The 20,618-nt window shown below is 45.2% G+C and overlaps 2 protein-coding genes across 8 annotated transcripts in view; one reads left to right on the top strand and one right to left on the bottom strand.

Annotated features, from left to right (window-relative positions):
* Nucleotides 1-20,618, bottom strand: part of LOC309355448 (uncharacterized protein) — a 60,151-nt gene that overhangs the window by 9,870 nt on the left and 29,663 nt on the right. The gene's annotated exons all lie outside the window — the stretch shown is intronic.
* On the top strand, nucleotides 89-9,590 carry LOC309355438 (uncharacterized protein). Of its 7 annotated transcripts, none has more exons than XM_081886291.1 (7): nucleotides 89-498; nucleotides 1,421-1,480; nucleotides 1,975-2,074; nucleotides 2,267-2,404; nucleotides 2,891-3,823; nucleotides 6,214-6,340; nucleotides 7,072-9,590. In XM_081886291.1, the coding sequence occupies exons 5-7, from the start codon at nucleotides 3,113-3,115 to the stop codon at nucleotides 8,112-8,114; spliced, it is 1,881 nt and encodes a 626-aa protein (XP_081742417.1). In that variant the 5' UTR covers nucleotides 89-498; nucleotides 1,421-1,480; nucleotides 1,975-2,074; nucleotides 2,267-2,404; nucleotides 2,891-3,112; the 3' UTR covers nucleotides 8,115-9,590. The 7 variants fall into 7 exon arrangements, with proteins under 7 accessions (XP_081742417.1, XP_081742416.1, XP_081742414.1 ...); XM_081886290.1 differs by having other exon boundaries at nucleotides 1,424-1,480; XM_081886288.1 differs by lacking the exon at nucleotides 1,975-2,074 and having other exon boundaries at nucleotides 1,424-1,480.

Consider the following 20,618-nt stretch of genomic DNA (forward strand, 5'->3'; position numbering starts at 1 on the left):
GAGAGATTCCACTCAACTATCATGCCTAACAGTCACTAACTGGCAAATCCTCTGTAGATTCGCCCAAACCTTTTATAAATGTGTACTTTTGCGTGACCTGAATGTACCCCAATTCATTTTTCCAAACCCGTGTTCTGATATTATCAGAGGGGGAGAAAACAGTCTTTCAATCCATTTTCTTATTTCACCATGCAGAATTTCAGAAACCTCTATTATGCCTCCGCATCACCCCTTTTATTTTTATTTTTAAAATGAATTTTCATTGGTTTCCAGCAAACGGAGAAAAAAAACCCCCTGCAAGCTTTAACCTCCTCTTCTTGGGAGGATATTCCCACCCTGCAATCATTTAAGTTGCCCTTTACTACATTATTCCCCCCCCCTCCCTTTTGCCAGCTCTACAATATCCTGTTTTTAGGTTGGATGACTAGAAGCGTATGTAGTATTCCAAACATGATCACATCCTGCAAGGTAGCTCACTATTCAGCAGAACCTTGTAAGGTAGGCAGCCCATTATTTGATTCCATTTTACAGATCGAAGACAGAAGCTGAGAGTAGGCTTGCACAGAGGCCAGGCAGGGGCTTATTCGCGTTGTCAAAGCCATTAAGGCAAAGGGGGAAAGGGAAACATCTTCCATAAGCCTGTGCAATTTTACTTAGGAGTAAGCCCTATTGAAAGGGGCGCGGGTGGCGCTGTGGGTTAAACCACAGAGCCTAGGACTTGCCAATCAGAAGGTCGGCGGTTCGAATCCTCGCTACGGGGTGAGCTCCTGTTGCTTGGTCCCTGCTCCTGCCCACCTAGCAGTTCGAAAGCATGTCAAAGTGCAAGTAGATAAATAGGTACCGCTCTGGCGGGAAGGTAAACGGCGTTTCCATGCGCTGCTCTGGTTCGCCAGAAGCGGCGTAGTCATGCTGGCCACATGACCCAGAAGCTGCACGCCGGCTCCCTCGGCCAATAAAGCGAGATGAGCGCCGCAACCCCAGAGTCGGTCACGACTGGACCTAATGGTCAGGGGTCCCTTTACCTTTTTAAAGCCCTACTGAAGGCCGGGTGGTCTCCTTCCTGAACATATACTCGTAGGATTGCTTTGTAAGCGTTCCTGGTGGCATTCTCGTGGTCGGTTTATGGAGCCTGCATCATCAATTAGTCACTGTTTTGAGCGAGAAAAGAGACAATGTTGGCAAAAGGGATTGTGCGATCTGGTCTAAAAATGGGCACATCCACTGCCTTCTTAACTTGGTGTCTCTGAGCCTGCAGCAAGGCGTTTCTCCTAGACCAGATTATGAAGGGTTAAATAGGTTGATCTTTCTGGGTCCTAGAGCCCCTCCATATCTTTAGAGACAGGGGGAAGGAATAAGGTACGGAGCTTCCTCTCTCTCACAAACAGTCAGCTCTTGGGGTTGGTTTTTTTTTCCTTCCCAGCAGTAGCAAAAGCAGCAGATCGAGACAGTAGAAGCCCCCAAGACGGGCAAAGCAGCAGAGGTGAGTTGATGGGAATTCTGCATGCGGAGAATTGCAATTTGCGAGATGTCTGGAAGTTGCGGGCGTCTGCTTTATTTGACTGACAGGGAAGATGTGGCTTCTGCTATAAGGCAGGGTCATTCTTTCAGTGGAGCGATGATCATCAGCTCAAAACATGGGATGCAAATCCACATGAGGGACTAGCTGATACTGATAATCCTTCAACAAACCTTGCTGGAGCTATTTTATGAAGTGCTTTGCAGTCTTTAGCTTGTTCTCTGTCACAACAGCCTTGTGAGATAGAGTATACTTGTTCCCATTTTGCAGAGGAGGATAACCGAGGATGTGTTTAGTCCCTGCAATGCCCAACAGTGCTTTCTAATGCATAAAACAGCCTTTCCTAATCAGAATAGTGCAAACAGAGATTTTGTATCAAGTATTGTAGAGGATGTTCACCTGTGGGTTGTAAGTCATTAACAAATCATCATCATCATCATCTATTATTTATTCCCCAGCCACTCTGGGCAGCTCCCAACAGATTAAAAGCAGAATAAAACATCATATGCATGACTACCAAGAAGCAAGCCTCACTGAGTTCAGTGAGACTTATCCCAGGTTAGTGGTTATAGGATTGCACCTAAGAGATGCTCATGCATGTGTGTTAGCCCACCTAGAGACTGAGAGATGGTTTGTACTTTATTGTCTGCACAAACAATTGCATGTGTGAATGGTCCACTTGCAATGAGTAGTGGAAGAACAGAACACTTTGCTGAGTTACAAGCAGGTTGTCACTGGTTGTCTTTGTAGCTGTGTGTTCTGCTGCCCCATTGCTCAAGTGGAGATTAGGGTACCAGATCCAGATGCAGCATCCTGAGGATCGGCTGTGAAGATAGATCTGAAAGTATGTGAACAATGGCAGAAGACGCGCAGAAGTCAGAATGAAAGGTGAGCAAGATTAAGGCCTGAGTGCCTTAAATAGCTCTTTGCCCATCTGCTCACACCAGAATAGCACAAGCAAAAATAAATAACCAAAAATAAACTTGCACTGGTTCCAGAAACCTGCATTTCTTTATGAATCCTGCTTATTTCAAATCAGTGTTTGAAATGTAGGGTCTCTCAGTAATCTATATCTTCTCTCTAAGATTATACTGACCATTCTGATTTCTCCCTCGACCATCTCCCCAGGCTCTTGCAGTGTTTAATCCCTCCTATTTCTAGTCCCTGTGTGACATTTTTGCCCCTTCCAGACACAACTGCCTTCCATTTACCTCAGAGCAACATCACTGATTTTTCAACATTCCGTTCCTAGCTCTTATTCTGTGACATCACAGCAGCTCAGCCAATGGCTAGGAGCAAGGCATGGAAGTCAGTGGACAGCTGTGAGCTCACTATGCGTATAAAAGTCTGGGTTCTCTCTCCCTCTCTTCACAGGTTCTTAGCGCCTTAGATGGGAATTTTGCTGTGCTTTTGATGGTAGTAGCACTGTTGATGATAAGCCCTGTTCTGTTCAGCACAGTCCTGCCAATTTTGGCATGGGAGTTGAAAAGTTGAGAGCAGCGTCAAGGCCAATGCCAAGGAGACAAAATGGCTGCAGTTGAAGGGAAGCAATAACACTACAGCTCTAACTGCCTTTGAGAGCAACCAGAGGGAAGAATGGAGGAGCCAAACCCAGGACATCCTGAACTTGGGGAAGGGGTAGGCAAGTCTCCTCGGGCTGTCCAGGCTGGGGCAATCAGTGAATTTCTGAGGTGGGCCACACCACACCATGGTAGGGTTGAGAGACAGGAGGGAATGCGCCCTCATGGAGAAGCCCAGTGGCAAGAAATCCTCAAAACGGTACAGTCCTCTCACTCAGGTTGGGCAACTTCCCAGCTGCCAGAGTTGCCGCCTTGGGATGACCTGTCTACATTCGAGCGGGTGGTCGATGCCTGCCAGTGGCCACGAGGAGAGGGCATGGCCAAACTTGTGCCGAATCTCGCTGGGGAAGCACAGCAGGCCTTCAACAGCCTAGAAACAAGAGAAAGAGGAGATTACGGGAAGGTGAAAGTTGCCATCCTGCGGGAGGACTTTGTGAACGTGGAGGCCCAGCGCCAGCACTTCCGCCAGTTCCGCTACCAGGAGACCGAGGGGCCACGGGAAGCCTGCAGCCGGTTGCGGGAGCTGTGCCATCGTTGGCTGGAGCCGGAGAGCCGGACGAAGGAGCAGATCCTGGAGCTGCTGATCCTGGAGCAGTTCTTGACAATTCTGCCAAAGGAAATCCAGATTCGAGTCCGAGAGCGCGGACCGGAGACCTGCGCCCAGGCAGTGGCCCTGGCAGAGGGTTTCCTTCTGAGGCAGCAGGAGGGGGGGAAGCGGGGACAACAGGTGAGGTCATTTATTCACGGTGGTCTTAAAGGGATGGGGGTGGGAGGACCAAATTGGAATTCTTCGGGTTGTTGAGTTTTAAGGAAGCACTGCTTCTTTAAAACTTTGACATGTGTCAATCATGTGACTACGGTGTCATAGGATTGGCAGGTGGGTGGTTTCATCTCCTGTCAAAGTTGGCCTCCAGTAGTAGGGGAGATAGTGACGGCACAGTGACCTATGGCTTGAGAGTTATGACCTCTCTTTTTTTAAAAAAAAAAATATTTATTGAAGTTTCAAAAATTATACACACAAAAGACAGTAATAAAAACAAAACACAAACACAAAAAGTAACAAACTTAAAAAACAAAATACAAAACTAAAAACCATTTAAAAACAAGTAAAATTTCAATCCCTTATTTTCTTATAACTTACTTCCCCGACCTCCTCATACCTCCCCTTTCTGTATTCCAATTTCTAATTATTAATTCAACAAATCCTCTCCCTTAATTTTTGTTTAATTTTTAACCTTTCTTTTCTTTTCACTTAATCATTACAGCTGAAAACCACTTAATTTCTAAATCCACATCATTCTAACATTCATTAATTTTGCAATATTTCCCAAGATAGTCCTTAAATTTCTTCCAGTCTTCTTCCGCCGTCTCTCTTCCCTGGTCTCAGATTCTGCCGGTCATTTCTGCCAGTCGCATATAGTCTATCACCTTCATCTGCCATTCTTCCAAGGTGGGTAGATCTTGTGTCTTCCAATACTTTGTGATGAGTATTGAGAGTTATGACCTCTCACCTGGAAGGCCTGTCCCCTAACTTGACAGCTTGCTGTGAATACCTTGCAACAACATTGAAAATTAGCCACTTGTGACCAAGTGAAGGTGCCTGGTGGCACCTCCACTGTCATAAGGTGTTTTCCTGTGGATCCTTGGATCTTGACTGTTTTCACACACTATCAACATATCCTGTAGAATTCTATCTGTTACATTTTATCTGCACAGCCAGAATGAATTTCAGAAACCAAAAAGTCACATTGAAAAATACAACTTTTGAGCCATCTGGCCCAAGAATGGCAACCAGGCATTCTGATTTTGCATTCTATTTTGTAACTCTGGCTTAAGGAGCCATTTGGTGCCTGAGTTTCTAACACTGCCTTGCAGTAAGTAAAATGCACCCTGTACATACTTGGAGGCATATTAAAAGGATGAGCCCTAACACTGACAACAGATGGCTGATCTAATCACAGAATATACTTCGGATAGAGGGGTCATTTTCCTGCTGCAGCAGCTGAGAGAAATGTTGCTTCCTTGTTTTTATGGCCAAAGTTTTCAAACTGTGGTCTGCATTCAAGCAGTCTGCAGAAAGTCTGTGGAACAGAGAACAGCATATGTACTTAGCTCTGCACTTGACTAATGTTTTTTCTAATGATGACAATTAAGACCATTTTCACCTGGACTGGATTATCAAACAGCCTAATTAAATCCTAATTTAGGGCCCATGATTTTCATAGTTCAGTCTGGTGCAGTCTATAATTCCTCCCCCCAACAATTTACCAGTTTAAAAGGGCTCTTCTCTGTTGCCAGGCCACCATCAAGTCCAAACATAGAAGCAGGATAAATACTGGAGCTAGCCTGAGGCTTAAAGCAGACCAAACTTTACACCTAACATCACAGAATTTTTTCACACAAAAAAGCAGGTCTGTGGTTATTGTCATATGTATGATTTGTGTGGGGTTTGATTTGTAGGACAGAGGTTTCTTAAGTGGTCCATCAAGACACTCTGCCATTTTTGAGTAGTGGGGGTGGGGAGAAGAAGATACTTGAGAACTTCTGTCTTATGGAACAATCCTGAAGCTGTAGAGAAGAGAACTTTGCAGTTTCTTAGCAACAGTCTACAACAGTTAGGGAAGTGCATCTATAGTTGCCCAGCAACCACTCACCTGCTATCTCCCAAGCCTTCAAAGGTCTTTTGTTCTGGTCTGTTGTGAGAAGGCAGCAGCCAAGAGATCCAGCAGGGGTCTCTGCAGAACTTCATGAAGAAGTTTATGAAGTTGGCTAAAGGACAGAAAGCTGTGGCTCTGCAGATGTTGTTGGACTCCAATTCTCATCAGTTGTAGCCAGCAAGGGTCAAGGATGCTGGGAGTTGCTCCCCACTTCTGATCTGGACAGTGGCCAGGACAAGGCAGAAAAGTGATTTCTGCCTGGCTGACTTGGAATGAGCTTCAAATGGTTGTGTCAGGCTTCACTTTTGAGTGGTTGTGAGTTTATTGCTTCTCACAATGGATAAACACTCAACACCACCATCCCATTATTTGTTTCTCTCTTGATACCACAGAGGATGTCAGCCCGTGTAGGCCCAATATTCCTTCTTCACTTCCAGTGTGATTGTTGCTGTTGTTACAGGTATCGGGAACAGCCCAAGAAGGGCCTGCAAATTGCTCTGAAGCTCATCGGCCTCTGGTCAACACCAGGCAAAGGCAAACCTATAAGGAAGTCAGGCAGCAGGACAATGGGAATGCCAGCTCCCCCGGTAAGGAACCACACCACTCCCTACATTATTTCCCCTCCAGTCTTCATTTCGTTAAGGGTGTTTTGGTCTGAATGTGGCCCATGATCATTAACTCCTATCAAGGTGATGGAAAGAGTGATGACAGTTCATCTGCAGATGCTCTTGCAGGAAACTGATTATGTTTGACCCATTCTGTGGTGGGAGCCACCACAGAAAAGGCCCATTCTCATCTTGCCACCCTGCAGACCTTTCATGAAGGAGGCGTACGAAAAAGTGCCTCAGATGATGATCCGCAGGGTCTGGGTTGGTACTTACCTACCCAACACACCAGAGTATGCATCTGGATTGGCATGGAGGTGGGGGAAGCTCAGTGGGTCTTTTTGGAAAAAAATCCTGCATTTAAGGGCAAACCACTTGCTTAACATAACACAGTTGGACCCATATGTGGTGAACGGATGCTTGTAGCTAAAATGTGAGCTGGAAAGTCTCTAACTGAAATCACTCTGTGCAAGTTGTGTTGTGGTCTGTCAATCTAAATTTGATTTAAGTCTAGTTACATGCAGGAATTTCTGAATGTTAGATTTTGTGGATGTTGGATAATTTGTCAACATTTTGCATTGTAGCATCTTGAGTACAGTACAGAATTCTTTGGAGTACATAATTTTTTGTTAGGGTTCAACACAGAGTGTGTATGTGTGTTTGTGTCTACCTAGTCACGGCATTGTATCTGGCTCTTCTTTCCCACTCGACAGGTGCCAAGTTTTTGGGAAGAGCTGGACAGTATTTCCAGTGTCCGGACTGTGGGAAAAGGTTTAGGGGAGAGGAGGAACTCCGAGCCCATGGCGGTATCCACAGGAAGGACCGGCCTCATGCCTGTGCTCAGTGTGGGAAAAGATTCACCCGCCCATCGGGCCTAGCCAAACATTTGAAAACTCATTCAGGGGAGAAACCTTACCACTGTGCCCAGTGCCCAAAAAGCTTCATTCAGATGTCGCACCTCACCAGACACCAGAGAATCCATACTGGGGAGAAACCCCACCCTTGTGCTGCATGTGGGAAGCGCTTCAACTGCCCGTCGGACTTGGCCAAGCACCAGCACATCCACACGGGTGAGAAACCCTTCCGTTGTGCCGAGTGTGGGGCAAGGTTCAACCAGTTCTCGCATCTCACAAGACACCAGAGAATTCACACAGGAGAGAAGCCCCACGCCTGTACAGAGTGTGGCGAAACCTTTAGCCAGCGAGCGCATCTTATCAGCCACCAGAGAATCCACACGGGAGAGAGGCCCTACCGCTGCACCTATTGCCAAAAATGTTTTAGCCACCTCTCGGCTCTTACAGTACACAAGAGAATCCACATGGGACAAAGACCTTACGGCTGCCCTGAATGTGGGAAAAGATTCATTGCCTCATCTGCTCTAACCAGGCACCAGAGGACCCACTCAGAAGAAAGGCCCCACACCTGTGATGAGTGTGGCAGGAGGTTCAACCAGCTCTCTCATCTCCACAGGCACCGACGGACCCATTCAGGTGAGAGGCCCCACAGCTGTGCGGAGTGCGGGAAAAGATTCAACCAGCTCTCGTCTCTCACCAGACACCAGAAAATCCACACAGGGGAGAAGCCTTATCCCTGTGATGAGTGCGAGAGGAGGTTCGTTCGGCTGGCCGACCTCATTATTCACCAGAGAATCCATACGGGAGAGAAGCCGTACCGCTGCACCGAATGTGGGAGGAGGTTCCGGCAGAGACAAACGCTCGTCAAGCACCAGAGACTTCATCCAATAGTGAATTCATAATCTGTTAACATGAAGCAAAGCAAAGCCTTTCCTGCTTTGGGGTTTATTGACAATAAATTGACAATATAAAACTGGATTTTTTTATTAAAAAAAAAGAAAGATGAGGGAAGACATTTAATTCCAGCATCCCAGATTCCGCTGTTACTTTATCTACTGCCTCTCTCTATTCCTCCCAAGTAAACGGATGCAATAGTTTATAAAGCCTTGTTAAAAGAGGATCTTCCGGTAGAATTCTCCCCCAGGCACAAAATAAATTAAAATTAAAAAGACAGGCATGCATGCTGGAAATGGAAGCTGTTGGATTCGGAAGCTACCTTCTGCAGTGTCATGCAGACATTTGGATGAAATCAACAGTATGTTATAGGCATGATGAAGATACTTTAGTGTTGGGGAGAATGGATTTCTCCTTAAAAGAATTGGAAATATAGCGATCAAAGGGGTTGAATGATCTGAGCCAACTCTTTCAGCCTAGATTTTCTGGTACTAAGATGAGCATCTTCTTTTGTTAGCACTATTTTGTCCCTCGACCATCCCCCCTGGCCTTCTTAATACTATGAGGAATGCCACGCCATCTCAATTGCTGCTCAGTTGTTGATTTCAGGCAAATCTTTTCCTCCAGCTTAGATGGAACTTCTGTTTTATGTATTCCTTTGAATGTAACAAAGGGCCTTACTGTCTAAATCAACAACCCTCGGGTGGGTCATTATCACTCCCACTTTTCCAGATGAAGGGGCTGAAATAGACAAAGCCTCATGCCCAAGACCATAGAAGGGAATTCATGGTGGATCTAGAATTTGAATCGGGACACTCCAGAAGGTGGCTGGCTCTCTGCATATATTACATTGTACCAGCTCACATTCCTTCCCTCCCTATTTTCTCATCGCACCCTTAGCAGAAGTAAACAAGAGAAGAAAACAGAGATATGGCACCTTCACAGAATTGTGATCTTTACTTGTTATGTAAATTTCTGTGGTTCCTGTTTTCCAGATGAGAAACTGTCTGAGACAGAATGGTTTGTCCAAGGTCTCCCATTGAAGCATGGCAGAGTCAGAGCTCAAGAACAGGTCATGCTTGCTTTCTCGATCCATCTTCATAGGTTTTAGCTTGGAGACGTCAGAATAGAATTAAGGTCTTCTCCAAGGTGTCAGTATTTTGCAGGAGGGGTTCAAGTGTGTATTAAAAATTTACTTCTTTGTGCATCCCCTGCCAACCCCCCCCCAACAGACTGTTTGCATTTAGAAAGGTGATGGGGGAGTGCACTGAAACGAGTAGTATGAACAAATGATGAATGGGAAGGTGTATACCTGCTGTGAAAGCAAATCAGGATGAATTCAGGATGAGTGCTCATTGTTGTATAACCACCCTGCAAACCAATCAAAATGAATGCTGAATAAGGATTGGGCATAGTCTAACCTCCCTGTAAGCCTTGTGGAAGCAAATCATAATGAATACTCAATAAACACATCATCTGGAGGAGCCCCAGATTTATTTCTTTCGTGTGTGTGCCATTATTGCAGCACCTGCATCGTGTCTTTTCCGCGGTCTTTCTCAATGAGAGCCTTTCCTCTTAAAGACAGATACTTGGAACTCTCTTGTGCTGTCAAAAGCCAGGTTTGGAGGGGGAATCACAACCAACAGGCCTTTTTCTCTTCTCAAGCAGCATGTGATTTTCAAGAGAGCACCCTGGTCTGAAGAATGTACGACTCTGCCACTTGTTGAACTTGACCGTGTAAGCCAGGGGTAGCCAATGTTGTGCCCCCCAGATGCTGGACAACCAACTCATCCCTGGCCATGTTGGCTGCGGCTGATGGGAGCTGGAAGGCACCATGTTGGTTACCTCTGATCTAAGTACTTACATTTCAACTTTTGTTGGCTTTTGTCATTGACTGCAATGCTTGAGGAATGCTCTAAATCTGGAGGTTGAATAGGAGCCTTCAGGTGTACCAAACACATGTTCTGTCACTATTCTTCCTTGTCCTCTCTCAGCCTCCATCCTGTCCTCATAGTTATCTCCAAGGCTAGAAGGGAACCTGTTTTGTGATGGTGGAGAGGGAAGCACTGTTTAAAGGAAAGCCATGGATCTCATCCATGCTTTTTGTTGACCGCCTTGGTCCTCAGATAAGGCTATGCTTGGAAAATCCAGTCCACTGGTAGCCTTCCATGTTGTGGCTGCATCTATAAAACTTGTGGGTGAATATGGAACATGGTGAGAATGGAATTTGGCCATTTGGTTGAGATAGGAAGTGGAGACTAAAGAAAGCATTGCTACAAGCTTTCTCTTAGGAGGCTAGGAGCCATGATAAGAAACCTGCCCCCCCCCCCACTTTCTAGCCTTGTGGCTTCCCATTGATTCCATGGAGACTGGTGCAATGACTACAAAAGGCAATGCAAATATAGGTTGTGCCAACCAGATCATCATTTCATAGATGCTGGAAGGGATGGTCCTGCTGCCCCCCAGTACTGCCTTGATCTCATATTGCAACTCTGGCATTCCATTTTTGCAAATTCCTTTTACACACAAGCTCCAATGGAGCACTGCGAAGATCAGAAATGATCCACAGTCCTATAAGGACAAAATATGTTTAGATTGGAGTGGGGGGGAATCAAGTGTTTCAGAGGAAGGTTATTCAAGGCAGACCATGATAGGCATCCTTTGCTTGCCCTCAGCATCTGCTCTGATCCAGCTTCCAGGCCAGAGGGTGGGGTTTCTATTCCTGTTAAAAATTATTAGTGGAAGTAGGGGCTGGTTCTGGGAATGTGTGCCCTCTTTCAGATGAGCTGATGCCTTGGTCTGAAACAGTTCTCATGCAAGTCCAAGGAAGTGGCTACCCACCTGTGTGCAAAGTTATCTATAAAAATGCTTTGGAAGCAGCTGGGAAAGGAAGGGGGGAATATCCCTTTGCTGTTCTAGGGTTTGATGTGAGGGAAAGATGCAGGCCAAGCTGAAATACAGAATGGGGTAGGGTTGAATTGCCTAGCAATTATGTGAAATCTAAACAATACATCGGGGAAAATACTGGGAACAGTTAAGTATCTTTGTTAGGGGTAACACACAAAAATAGCTTGCTGCATTTCTGTGCTATGATTTTATTAAAGTACAACTTGCCTGATGATGAGGATTCCTTTTGTGGTGGCTCTCTTCATCCCTATTTACATGCATGTGCAAAGAGAGGCAAAACTTCACACCCAACTACCCATAAAGGAAGCATTTCTCGTGTTTTTCTCTCTGTGTGTTTCCACCTCACAGCACCAAGACAGGAATGCCAACTCTGAAGGTATTGCCCACGTGCTCAGTTGTTCTTATTGACAACGTGCAAGTGCCTGCATTTGTCACAAAGAAAGTGATGTGGCAAAGAATTTAACTATCTCTAAAAATAGACTAGATATATGATTTCAGTACTTACCGACCAGTTTTTGCCAAATTCTGCTTCCATCGACAGGCTGCCGCTATAACACCATTTTGTGTCCATTAATTTTTAGCCACCTCAGGGGGCTAGGGAGGTAGAAAGTTTGAGAATCCTTATGAGAGCACAACCTGCTTCAATATAAGTTACACCGTGGTAGACACTAACTTTCTACCTTGGCTCTGATGGAGTGACACCTGTTTTCTGCCCTGCTCATGCCAGTTCTTCTTTGCTATCAATGGCAGATAGTGTTACATAAAAATGTGTCGCTTGCCACACTGAATATGCAAAGTCCATTTTATAGCTCTAAAATGTGGCTTGCCATTGAAATGAGTTGGGAGGGTGCATATTTGGAGGCAGCCCTTGAAACCCCACACATTAATGATTTCCAAATGCCATATTCACTACAGGAAGAAGCTGTATCAGGGTTCTCCTTGGATCACAACTCATTTTAAATGAGGAACAGTGCTTGGTATGCTTCCTTGACATTAAAAAATGACATCTGGACATGCATAAATATAGGATCCTCCACCCCTTATGGTTGTGATTTGACAGCAACAATCACAGGTAACAATGGCTCTCAAAGTGAATCATTCACAGTGGGATCAGGTGTTAAATAGGGTTGTGTTATTGCCCCAACTCTATATATTATTTTCATCGCAATGATCCTATACTTTGTCAAAGGGAAATATCCCACTGGAATAGAAATCATATAGTGAACAAATGGAAAGTTCTTTAATCTGAGTAGGCTGAAGACAAAGAGTAGGGTTATGCTAACTTCCGTCAAAGAGCTTCAGTATGCTGATGACAACGTAGTGTGTGCACACTCAGTGGATGACCTCCAAACCATCCTAAATAGCTTCACAGAAGCTTACAAAAAGCTTGGCCTATCGCTCAACATCCAAAAAAACCAAAGTGTTGCACCAACAAGCACAAACAACCCCTCTGCAGCATCACAAATCCAACTCAATGGTGTAACATTGAAAAGTGTCGATCATTTCTCCTACCTGGGCAGTTATCTTTCCACAAGGGCTGGCACTGATGCTGAAATCCAGCATCGCTTGAGCTCTGTGAGTGCAGGTTTCTCCTGATTGAATAGCAGAGTGTTTGAGGACCAGGACATTCACAGGGAAACCAAAATGCTTGTTTACAAAGCCATTGTACTACCAACCTTACTGTGCTTCTGAAACATGGACCACTTATAAATGCCATCTCCAACTCCTTGAAAGGTTCCATCAATGGTGTCTCCAAAAAATTCTACACATCACTTGGGAAGACAGGCAAACTAATAACAGTGTACTGGAAGAAGCAAAGATCACCAATGTCGAAGCAATGATTCTGTAACATCAACTTCATTGGACTGGCATGTTGTGCAGATGCCTGATTATCGTCTTCCAAAGAAACTGCTCTATTCCGAACTTAAAAATGGAAAGCGTAATGCTAGTGGTCAACAAAAGAGGTTTAAAGACTCTCTCAAGCAAATCTTTAAAAATGTAGTATAAACACTGGCAATTGGGAGACACTGACCTGTGAGTGCTCCAGTTGGAGAACAGCCTTTACCAAAGGTGTCATGGGCTTTGAAGACACTCGAACTCAGGACGCAAGGAAGAAATGAGCTAAAAGGAAGGTACGCTTGACAAACCATGACCTTCACCAACTCCACCCGGAAACCTATGTCCCAACTGTGGAAGGATGTGTGGATTCAGAATTGGCCTCCACAGTCACTTACGAACTCACTGTTAAAACCGTGTTCATGGAAGACAATCTTACTCAGCTACAAGTGGTCGCCGAAGAAGAGATTTTAAGTACTGTATCCTGTGAAAAAAGGCAACAGGAAGCTGCAATTCTGTGCTCATTGACTTGAAAGTAAAATTAATTAAATTCAGTGGGACTCACGTCTGAGGAAATATGAGCAGGACTAGGCTATAGGTGAATTTTCCTTTAAACCCCAATTTAGGAAATGGCTGTAGTTCTCTGCATTGCCAGCTTGGGGAGCCACAGAACTGGTACATAGCACTCTATACTGTATGTGTGTGAGTAATTTTCTGTTTTTCCTTTTGGTACATCTGACAGTTGCAGCAGCTGCTTAGTCAGTTTCTTAGGTGGTGCAGCAGTTGCAGACCCTTCAAACATCAAAGCTGACTTGTTGCATAGTTGGCCAAGAATGTGTGAAGCACTTTCCGTTGTTGTTGCTGCTGCTGCTGCTGCTGCTGTGGCCGGCATTCAGGAGAATTTTAGCAAACCCATTATGATTTACATTTATAACCTCCTTTTTGACCATCTTGAAAGCACCTAGGAAGGGAGAGAGAAACTGGAAAGCAAGTATGATGTGGGCAATAGCAATAGCACTTAGGAGAGATCTGTGTTCAAATTCCTTTATTGTTGTGATGTCTGGTCACCACTTTTCAGCATAATAAATTTACCTCACAGGTTTCTTGTGAGGATACAAATGGGAAAGGGGGAGACCACATACACCTAAGAACCTTTTTCTAGAAATATTACTTGAGGGAAAGTTGATATGAGAATGTAGAAAAATAAAAACAGAACATTAATTCTGAATCCTAAAGTAAATTAAATATAATTATTACACAGTAAGGAAATAATTAATTTTTTCAGCTTTGGTAGGCTCAGTGTGCTTGTATAGCTAATGTATGCATATAGAGTCATAGCTTCAGCCTCCTAAAAGAGCCAATGAGGTTCTTCTTGCAGGCTTCCCATAGGCCTCTGTGATAACCAGATGCCTGACTAGGTAAGTTTTTAATGTTATAACCGTGTTCCTAATGACAGGTCTCCTTTGGAAGCTTGTTTTACTTTATGTTATCCATGTTTTTGTATACGTAACCACTAAACAGTGGTTTCATTTTCAATACGGTCAAGCACTAATGATACTTTAGTGTTTTCCTAGAAATGCTACAAGCGCTCATATTCCAGTAATACAATACTGTGAGGTCAGCCAGTACTTTTAATCCCAATAGTGCAGATGAGGGGGGCCTGAGAGTCTGAGGCCTGTCAGAGGCCACACAGCAAGTTCTGGTTGACCTGAAATTCAAACTGGGATCTCATGCTCTGAATAACCATTGCTAGAAGCAGAGGCTAGAGCACATTGTGAACACAGTGGTGGTTTCAGCAAAATCATCATCATCAACAACAACAACAACCCACAGCCTGCCACATAAAGTCACTGGTTTATCTTGGTCTATACATGACTCTAAAACTCCAGCTCAAAATACCAGCTGAGTGTTGATCCCCTCATTACTGTGCCAGGATAATGACCAACAGAAAGCACCCTTGCCAAGGTAAACAGCGCCCAAGTCTGCAGCTGTTGCCTGGAGGTTCATTAGGCAGGAATGTGCCACCCGCCAGCTGGATGGGCTCCAGGGCAGCAAGACTGACGGTTAAGGAGGATCAGTCATTGAATGGAACAATGGGCATCATAATGGGTCCAGTTCCTGACCCATCCTGGACCCCCCCCCCCCCGGGATGGAAGCTGCATGAGCCATCTTTGGCTATGGCAACGGAACAATCTTGACTCCAAAGGAGCAAAAGGGTTTATAGGGAGGGGGTTGCCATGGCTGCAAGCCCCAGAGATGACTGGCCTGGATAGTTCACAGGTCGGTGACCAACCTGGGTGAGTTTATGTAACCCACATCAAAGATGGAGGTGAGGCAATATTAATCAAATGGAGTGATAAACCTCCTGATTAATTAGGCATGGTGGTATCAAGCTGGGAGGTTTCTGACAAGGCTCACACCCTAAGGTGCAGCTCAGAGCTCAGGAAAGCTTTCAATTCGGTTGGGAAGATGTTATACACTGCCCACCAAGACGCTTCGTCAAATAACAAAAAAGAACCCTATTTCCCATACTTTGGGCAAGACCCAAACATGCACACTGGATTGTGATGTGGTAGACCGTTGTGGGGTTTTTAAAGGTGTCTTGCTTGTTCACATGTAAAGTGGTACAGGTGGGGAGGGGGTTGAGTCCTACTTTTCTAGAAAAAGAGGTGCTGAAACTCACCATTAACACCTGCCTCATTCTCATAGAATGGCAAGGGCACCCACCTGAGAGGTGTCAACTGAATCCCAGCAAGCTCCAGCTGAAAAAAAGCCCCCTACGTGGGAGAGAGCAGCTAAATTTCTCTCTTCCTGCATCTTACCTTTCCACTGTTGGTTGTTTCAGGCACTTTGCTCCCTTTTCCACCTACAATAACTGAAGAAAGGGAGAAAACGCCTGGAACAACTGACTGTGAGGTGCTAAGATGCAAGAGGGGGAAAGGTTTAGTGCATGAATGGTTGGTGCTCAGCCTGCGGGGTGTTTGTTGGACTACGGCTCCCATCATCCCTCCTGACCACTGGCCATAATGGGATGTGGAGCCCAACGACATTGAAAGCAGGCTCCCTCAACCTCAGCCCTCCAGATGTTTTGAGACTACAATTCCCAGCATCCCTGATCACTGGTCCTGCTTGCTAGGGATCATGGGAGTTGTAGGCCAAAAACATCTGGAGGACCAAGGTTGAGGAAGCCTGATTTAGAGGGCCACTGGATCCTTACCCTGGTTCAATGGATTTCTCCTCCAAGCTTTACTGTAAAATCAGCAGCAGCATCAACAGCCTTGATATGTGAATGATGTAATTCATGAGTAATTTTACATACTGAAGTTGACACTGGAGGGGTAAAATTTCCAATTCCCTCTTGAATCTGCCCCCTGAAGCAACTGTTGTCCTTTCCTTCCATTAGTTTCCATAACACCATTACTTAATGGTATTAAGGATGGAAGGGGGAGAATGCTCTGTCGATGGCAATGTGTTTTACTTCACTTACTCCAAATTGCCTCGTGAGGGGTGGGATAATGTTATTTGAATGCTCGTAAGCCAGTACTGCTGCATATGAGGGAGCTTTTTCTGAGCAGGGCTCTGGACTTCTGCCCCCAAATCCTGCCCTGACAGCACATCTGACAAGCCCCACTAAGGAGGAGAAGTTACTGGCCTTTTTCTAGCATTATGCTCCCGGACAGGCAGTAGTGCCTGCTGAAAAAGCTGAGCTCTGCACACCAGGAGAACTTTTCCTCCGCTCCTCTCTTTGCCCCCTTCTCTCCAAGAGCACTAAAGAATTTCAGCGAGTGACTCTCTATGGAAACCCAGACCAAACAAACAGCGCACTGCCCACCTGCCTGTGTAAGCCCTTCCCCAGAGGGAGTTTATTGCATTTGTACATCAGTAAGCCACCACTGGCAAAGGGCAAGCCACACGCTAGGCAAAGGCTGCCAAGGAATAAGCAAAGGTCAGGATGAAAATCTGTTCAGGGAAAATACACATATCAGCAGGCCCTTTTGCAGAAGGCTTCCTGTTGATGCACATCAGGTAAATAGATCTGGTGAGAAGGGGTACTCAATTCTAAGCTTTCAGGGTTCATCCTCAAAATTGCTCAACAGTGGCTGTGTACACATCAAAGTGTTGATGTACACATCAGTCACACGGATCCGATTTTTCTGCATGAGCTTTTGTGCATGTTCATCTACACATGACTGCTTTCAGTTGAACACTATCTCCATGTTTCCCATCCACCACAGGAGCAAACTCCCAGGGGCCAAGGGGTCTTTTGGCCTCCCTAATAAAATAGAGTTGATGGGCATTGCCATTCAAATGGTGTGCATGCACTGTGTCTTGTGATCAATTATGATGGGCATGGCTTACCTGACCCCTCTCCCAATATTTTATTCAAGTTGGCACTCCTGCCATCCACGCTAGTAGGTAGCCCTTGATGGGATATATTTGTGAAGATATATTGTGTGAAATAGCAACTGCATAGTTGCCATATAACATCACCAGCCTTATTCTTCATTACGCAAAGTAGCCCATACTGTCTAGGTTTTTGTATGGCCTGGTATTTGATGGGCAATGGCTATTCCAAACTTCTGGAATGTGTCACACCCAGATGACTTGGGTGGAGCAGGAAAGGGACACTTTGTGCAATTTGAATTTAGCCAGGGGAAAACAGCATTGCTAAAAAGTACTTGGCTGGCAAAAACAGTTTCAGGGTACGACACTGATGCTTCTTTGGGGCTAGCATTGCCAGCCTCTGTGACTGCTTTCTTATTTATTTTATATACCATTTATATGCCCAAATGCCAGTAAGTGGTTTACAGCTATAAACATAATGAAAATGCACAAGAACATTAAAACATCTTGCTTGCATGTTCAGCCTGTGAAGAAATAGATATTGAAATATGTTGTCCTCTAGTGGAAACTATCCTTGTCCAAGCTTCCCATGCCTTGCGGAAGTGAGAAATGTGAAGAAATTGTGTGATTTTTTTGGTATATGTCAGGGGTTCAGGAGCAGAGGCACAGGGGAAGGAGGAAGCGGAGAGCGAAGGGGAACAATCCGAAGGCAGTGTAGGTGAGGATGACAGTGGGGCAAGAGATTCCATGAGTCTGTCCAGTGATTCGGAAGATTCCCAGAAGGGGGCACCGATAGCCAGAGCAAGGGGGGTTCCGGGGGGGATGCACCAGAAGCAAGGGACCAGCAGTGACTCCCAAAGCAGCAGCTGGAGATCGGGACCAGCTTCCCCACCGGAGCGTAGCGGGGGGGAAGGGTCCCACGTGTCAGGGCCGGCTTCCCCTCCAGGGGAAAGAGAAGATGAGTCAGGGCTGACCACGCCCCTATCGCTGCGTGAGGGAACAGAGGGGAAGTCAGAGCCAGCTAGCCCCCCCGAAGGGGGAAGCAGTGAAAGGAGCAGTGTAACGGTCAGGAGGAAGGTTACCGGCTGGGCGCGCGCGCCAAGTTCAAATGCACAGGCGCGCGGGACAGCCGGGAGCGCAGACTGGGAGCCAGGTCCTAAAGCACGCCGGAGGCAGGGGGAAGAATCCGGGGACTCAGCATCAGAAGAGTCCAGAGAGGGCAACACCCCAGCGGGCAGAAGGACCCAGAGGAGAAAGGAGCAAAGGAGGAGGTGGAGCAAGGCTAGGGTCTTGAACTGGTGTCTGGGGGGAGGAGATTCAGACGGAGCTTCAGCAGTCTAGGGTTGAGACGTAGAGCTGCGCGCCACGGCTTTGGAATCGAAACTGAACCTTAATAAAGACTTTTGTATATAACAAGAACTGGCGTTGGTCCTCTGTGAGCTGGGACCTTGGGCAGCTCTGACAGTATATAATATCAGAAAAAATATCAAGGAAGTATATAAAATCATAAAATACAGAATGACCAACACCGAATCAAATTACATGCAGGTCTCGCTTTCTGAATGCTTGCCATGCGAAAATTCACTTATCCGAACACAAGGCATTAGTACCCAAACCTTACCATACACACCACCAATTCAGATATCCGAACAGCTGAATCACTTGCTTGTTTGTGCTCTGCTGGTCAGTGGCAGCCATTTTCAGGCTTAAACCAGGCAGGGAGGAAGTGGGGAGAGATGGGACAAATCAGCTTTCCCTTTGTCTCTCATTTGATGGTTGGCTGCAGCTGTTTCAGAAAGAAACCATGGAGGGAGTGAGGAGGGATATTGGACAAATCACAAAATAGAAATGTTCCTATAGGAAAGAATTGAAATTGTCAGCTCATTAAGCAAACACTTGCCTAATGAGCAATTTCCTGGGAATGCATTGTGCTTGGAAAGTGGGACTCTTGTGTCAATAATATGAAACAGAAATGGGCAGATCAGGATTCTTTTGATGATCCTTAGATGTTTCTGATTCACAAACAATCGGTGATAGCAAGCCATTTTGTCTTCCTCCTTGTGCCTCAATATTATAAAAATGTAAGAATGTATTTCTGAAGCCCCCACTGGATGATTTGTAGTATCACTCCACACCCCTGGATTTGCACAAAGCCAGGGAGGGATAGAGGAGCAAAAATGAAGGCAGGTTGTACAACACTAGTGGCCATGGCATGGGAGCAGGAAAGGATGGAAATTGAGAGGGGGGAAATGGTGGTTTGAAGCAATGGCAGAGGTTTGACTAAAGTGGGAGTGGAGAAACACCGAGCACCTTTAAACAACAGGAGTTTGAATAAAGCAGGAAGAAATGGAGGAGGAAATGGCAATACTGAATGGCAGAGGCTTGGGTAGAGCAAGCAAGGGTGATACTGAGGGAAAGAGGTGGCAGTTTAAAACAAGGTTTGAGCAAGAAGGGAGTTGTGAAAGACTCTGTTGTGTTAGTTTTTTGGTTTTAGTTTGTAAGCCTCAGTGTCTCTCCATCCCTGCTTTTCTCAAACTTTTGCATTATTTAAGTACAGTGAGATTGTGGGAGGGGCCCCAAAATTAGTAAGACTGGAAAAAGGAACTCATAGAAGCCTGTAGCTTTAAGAAAATGCCAAGAAAAAGCTTAGAAACTTCCAAAAAAGCTTTTGTTATGCAAGCACCCTTTCCCATGGGAAGAGAAGAAGCTAACATTTTTTATCACAGAACATACGTATAGGTTCAACAAAGCACAATCGATTTTGCTATAAAAATGTAACAAAATGTTTCTATATGGAGGCCATATACATAAGAGCAAAACAGCCGGTGCTTATGCTAAGCTTGTGCAAGCGCACTAACATGAAAAGTATCCAACAACTAGGATGAGGTAATGGGAAAATGTTTCTATGCATATGATTGGAGAAAATTGAAATGTTTTCTGTAAAAACTTATAAATATCACCCCCAGGCTGCAGAGTCGCGGTTGCAGCTTTTGCGGAATAACCGATTGCTTGGAAAGTAATAAATCAATGGACTCTTTATCTCCTCCTGGCTCCTAAGTTTTATTGGCCTCAGACATAGGAGTTTTTAATAGCCTTTGAGGGCTTGCAACAAGATGAAAGAGACCTTGAAAGATTGGAAGGCTGTTTTAAATTTCTACCGCTTCTATTCCACAGCTCTCAAATATTCCATAGTACTATCCCATAATCATATATTTCACTCCTGTTATCATCTGTTGTCTTCAGCATGAAGTTCCAGCTTCAGTGTAGTAATTTAGAACAGATACTTTGTCAACAAGCAAACACCCATATAAGTCCAACATCCATCAACTGGACTTAAAATTTTCTAACTGAATAAGCTAACTGACAGGATTGCTTTTAACTAAGATTCTATTCATTCTATTCTAATCATCTTAAAGATGCAGCGA

Source organism: Podarcis melisellensis (assembly GCF_964234715.1).
Source record: "Podarcis melisellensis genome assembly, chromosome: 13".
In the NCBI taxonomy this organism is placed as follows: Eukaryota; Metazoa; Chordata; class Lepidosauria; order Squamata; family Lacertidae; genus Podarcis; species Podarcis melisellensis.